Source organism: Toxorhynchites rutilus, chromosome 2 (genome assembly GCF_029784135.1).
Source record: "Toxorhynchites rutilus septentrionalis strain SRP chromosome 2, ASM2978413v1, whole genome shotgun sequence".
In the NCBI taxonomy this organism is placed as follows: Eukaryota; Metazoa; Arthropoda; class Insecta; order Diptera; family Culicidae; genus Toxorhynchites; species Toxorhynchites rutilus.
Genome location: NC_073745.1, coordinates 159,203,977 through 159,208,965, shown reverse-complemented (window position 1 = coordinate 159,208,965; position 4,989 = coordinate 159,203,977). Strand labels below are relative to the sequence as shown.

At 37.1% G+C, this 4,989-nt stretch overlaps 2 protein-coding genes across 2 annotated transcripts; one reads left to right on the top strand and one right to left on the bottom strand.

Moving 5' to 3' along the window:
• The first annotated feature begins 1,016 nt into the window (after window positions 1-1,016).
• LOC129769238 (putative nuclease HARBI1) lies at window positions 1,017-2,051 on the top strand. Its single transcript, XM_055771351.1, has 2 exons — window positions 1,017-1,534; window positions 1,607-2,051. Exons 1-2 carry the CDS (start codon window positions 1,265-1,267, stop codon window positions 1,961-1,963), a joined length of 627 nt encoding a protein of 208 aa, XP_055627326.1. The 5' UTR covers window positions 1,017-1,264; the 3' UTR covers window positions 1,964-2,051.
• A 580-nt stretch (window positions 2,052-2,631) lies between these two features.
• Window positions 2,632-3,618, bottom strand: LOC129769237 (uncharacterized). Its single transcript, XM_055771350.1, has 3 exons — window positions 3,446-3,618; window positions 3,027-3,386; window positions 2,632-2,967 (listed from the first exon to the last, which is right to left on the bottom strand). Exons 1-3 carry the CDS (start codon window positions 3,582-3,584, stop codon window positions 2,810-2,812), a joined length of 657 nt encoding a protein of 218 aa, XP_055627325.1. The 5' UTR covers window positions 3,585-3,618; the 3' UTR covers window positions 2,632-2,809.
• Between the last annotated feature and the right edge of the window lie 1,371 nt (window positions 3,619-4,989).

Genomic DNA, 4,989 nt, shown 5'->3' with positions numbered 1-4,989 from the left:
TGACATGGAAAGTCGTGTTTTTGCATTTTATGCGATTTTAGATATATATGATCGATATTTTGATTGATATTTTATGCGATTGTGATTTGATACGACATTATATGTGACTTATCATGTGCAAAGTTATACGATTTAATGTTTGCTGGGTACTTGCAATATGAAAATTCCTCCGGCTTGCATATATTTGCAATGCCAATTTCCTCCAGGCAGCTTGGTTTTGATGTCTCTGATAGGGAACACATTTCGGTAGGAACAAAAGTTCCCCCCTACTTTTATGTATTTGCAATGCCGATTTCACCCAGGCAGCTTGGTTTTGATGTCTCTGTTAGGGAACACATTTGGGTAGGAAGAAAAGTTCACTCTACTTTCATGTATTTGCAATGCCAATTTCCCCCAGGCAGCTTGGTTTTAATGTCTCTGTTAGGCACCCGCCGCATGTGTCGTCAATTTCGAGCAATCAGAAGTGAGTATTTCCGTTGGGATAGGGGTTGAGATTTTACAATTGTTCATTAGTTAGGTTCATGACATATATTATTTTCTTCAATATAAAAAATCGTTATTGAGTGTCGAAATCGATTGACGCATTTTTATCAATCCATCATTAAATGACTGCGCAATAGGCGTTTGAAATTGGACAATTTTCACGATGTACTCGATTTTCGATTTTCAATTTGTACCCCAATATGTTCCCGAAAGACGTAATCCTACATCAAAAATATGGATAATATATGAAATTCTATATCAAATTAGCAAAACACTTACATTTCGTTCGTGTTTGTATAAGCTGGGTCAATCTTCAAAACATTGTTTGTTATTATCACTGACGAATACTGAAATTCAACGAACACAAAAATCGAGACGTCAACAACAATTGAACGAAAAGATTTGCGACGGACATCGCGCGTGACTTGACATGCCGAGTTGAATCGAAAAAGTTGGTCCGACCGAAGTTGCCAGTTGCCTAGTTTGTAGGCTCTCATTTGATTACACATGAGGTCATATGAATAAAATGAGTGCTTTACTTGACTTCACTCAAATTCGCCTGTCAAAGCATTCACTCAAGCTTTTACTCACATCCGTATGATAAAAAAACGAGAATTGAGTGTTTACTTTTCGAACATCACAATTCGTATGAATAAAACCGTAACAGTCAAGTAAACACTCCGAAAACTTTGAGTGTGCCTCTAAGCAGACTCAGACCGCACTTCGCAAGGGATCGTTTGGAGAATTACGTAAAATTTAAGTTTATAAGGCATACATCAATATGTACTCTGGGGATTTTTTTAATCTACCATTTCAACCAGTTGTCGATGTTGATGGTATTTATACGAGAAATCGCGCAACAAAAATATACAAAGGGAGACGCATAGGTGACGATGACAATTTCAAGCAACTATACAGATTCTCCCGCGAAAACGTTGATCATTTAGCACAAATTTTTTTAGGAAACGACAATGAAACTAGAGGTGGAGCTCTCGGGGACATCCAGCGAATGAAATGTTTCTTGCGTTACTTGGGAGACCCCGGATTTCAGGTAATCTAATTATAAATAATAGATAAGATATTAATTATTGTCATTAATCTTTAAAACCCAAATATGTTTCAGGTTGGAGTTGGAGAGGATCTGGGTATCCACCAAACAACGGTATGCAAAACTATATGGGCTGTGTGCAAGGCAATTGTTATCAAAGCCAACGATTGGATTCGTTTTCCACAGACGACACAAGAACTGGAACATGAAAAGAAAGTCTGGTTGTCCAAACATCGAATGCCCGGTGCAATCGGGGCTATAGATTGTACCCATATCCTGATAAAAAGACCCAATATCTACAAGGATGAGTTCATTAATAGAAAGGGGCTCCATTCTTTCAACGTACAAGCGACTTGCAATGCCAAAGAGATTTTTTTAAATGGGCTGGTTCCGTTCATGACGCTCGTATATGGCGGAACTCCGAAATATTGAAAATTATGCAGCAAAACGGATCCGGTGCTCTACTGTTGGCTGATGAAGCATACCCTTTAGCACCGTGGACGATGACCCCGTATCGAAACCCAGTAACTGCTGGCCAAAAACAGTACAATAAGATACATACTCAAGAAAGAGTTATTATTGAAAGATGTTTTGGTCAAATAAAACAAAGATTCCCTATTCTGCAATCTAAGGTACGCGTGAGCACTGAGCGTATTCCAAGAATGATTGCAGCTTGCTTCGTTTTGCATAATGTTGCAAAATATGTTAATGATACTGACTTCGAACCATATTCAGATTCGACCAATTGCGAAATAAATCAAAGTTTGTTCGAAATTTCTGACACGGCTGCAAACACAGTACTGCAACGTGAGAAACAACGTCGTGATGCTATAGCTTCGTTTCTATTAGCCAGAAATTAGAGCGTAAGAAACAAAAACCGGTAATAACTGTGGAATGTAACTCGATTACAATTGGAAACCATGTAAAATCATTGAAACTTTAAATTTCTATCGATGTTTCATCAGAAGACTATGCAATTAAAATATTTTCAGTTTTTCTTTAAGAATATATGAATACCTTAAGTATTGAATAACATAGTATTAACTACGTTCGTTTTTATAATATAAACATGTATTTTTGATATTCGTAACAAGTGTAATGTGTATCCCTCAACATCCCGCTCCTCTCTCTATTGAATAGAGATATTTGAATGCTCCCAAAGACCCATACAAAAAGTATCATAGGACGAATTGGGGAAGGAGGGATTACAATGGGTGATTTATAGGAATGTAATTAATGGACGTTCCCTCGTGTGCATTTGATACACAATAGTAATTCTTAAAAATGTATTACCTTCGTCGACAGAGTATCGTTCAAATGTTCCTCAGTACTTGGAATTGGATCCGTTTCATCCATGTTTTCGACATCATATAATGTAGAATCTTCAGAAATTGACGGACCAGCAAGTGAAGTTGTCGACCCAAATGAAACGCCATCTAAACAAAGAAGTTACTTTCATCATTTACATAAAAGTATAATTATGCAGCATACTTACAACATCTTTTGGACACGCTGGGATTTTCTATTCCACCCATAATGTTAAAAAAATCTGTTTCGTGACTTTTTAATGTGATTTTTTTGTTTCCAGTCGCTTTGGTATCCGTCTTTTCTTTGATTCTCGCCTTCAAATTTTGCACTTTCTTGCTTATCTGTTTTCCAGACATCGAAATCCCGTACTGAATCAGAAGCTGTTCTTCTACCACTTTTAGCGCAGTTTTCTTTTTACGTTTCACTTCAGGAACTTGACTTTTCTCCAAAAGAACCTTTCCATAAAGTTTCAAAACTCTGACGAATATTTCATCTCCGCTTGTTTCACTTGCTCCCCAGCGAGATTTATCTTCATCTTTGTCAGTATCTGGAATGTATATGAAAAAATATATCATAAATGACTTTATGCTAATCAATCTAATTTACCGTATTCGCTCTCGATATACTCGGCGTTTATTTCTTCAAAATCGTTGTTACCGTCCAGATCCATGCTTTTATTTCGCAACGAACGGCACCACAAGCAGAATAAATTTCCAACGCTACAAAAATAAACAAACAACTCCATTGACAACAAACCAAACCGATCGTTTTGACAGAGTGAAAGCTATTTTCGAATTCGAACTTATTCCGAGTAAAGCATATCTTTATTCATATCAATATGAGTAAACACTCAAACAGTTTACTTTGCTCAAAGTAGCAAGTTTGTGAGTAAAAGCTAATTTTTATTCATATGGCTTATGGTCTCAACTTTTTTGCGACACTCGTTAAGTTGCTTTCCAACTTAGGTTGTCTAGTGTGTAGATGGCCTGAGTGGTACCGCGGCATGTCGCATTAAATGTAAACTACTGTATTGTAATAGAATTATAGGACAGATAGCTAATTTATTTCCCGAATGTATCTATTTATTGCATGTCTCATGCATTTCTGATTTGTGTGTATTCCGTTTCAGCTAGTTCCTTAAGAAGCTGTGTTGACAACCATTTTGTATCTGTAATTAAAGGCTGATTTAGACGATGCCAGTCAGCGCTCTAGTTGAAGTATCCAGTGAACAGAGAACAGACACTCTGTTCAAGTTAGAGGTCAATTACTTGTTCGATACTGGTACAAGTATCTTAAACAGAGTGTCTGTTCTCTGTTCACTGGATACTTCAACTAGAGCGCTGACTGGCATCGTCTAAATCAGCCTTAAAGGCTGTTTCGATACTGGTACAAGTAACTTGACAGAGTGTCTGTTCTCTGTTCACTGGATACTTCAACTAGAGCGCTGACTGGCATCGTCTAAATCAGCCTTAAAGGCTGTTTCGATACTGGTACAAGTAACTTGACAGAGTGTCTGTTCTCTGTTCACTGGATACTTCAACTAGAGCGCTGACTGGCATCGTCTAAATCAGCCTTAACGGTCATTCGTGTTCAGACTAGAGATGGGCAAAACAGTTCACTTTGATGAACGGTTCACTCATTAACCGTTCATCTAAGTGAATCAGTTCTTTTGAACCGTTCTTTCGCTCTTTCGTTCAGCGGTATTAAGAACAACATAGAATGTTAGCTGGAACCCAACATCAATAGACAGCTATTAATTGATATCGTTGGATTGGACAGTGTACGTATGGGATTTATATTTTTGAAATTTAGTGGGGAAAGATAAGCTGCTTCTTTTTTTAAAGTCGCAAACTGTATGTGAAAATATGTTTGTCGGTCGACAAAAGTTTATGTAATAATTTGATGTGCACAAAATATGTGCAATTTTTCATATTCTCTTTTTGGACAACACACAGGTTCCATGTAAGATCATATTTCATAATGTTCATTCAGGGGAAAAATCAGCAGCGATTTTCACTAACAATAAATCATACAAACAATCACGATAACACGTATACGCAATAGGCCAAACAATGAATTGAAAGCAACGAAAAAACTTTGCCCTCACTATAAGATTTTATGTTTACCTAATTCATGAATCGCCCCAGCTT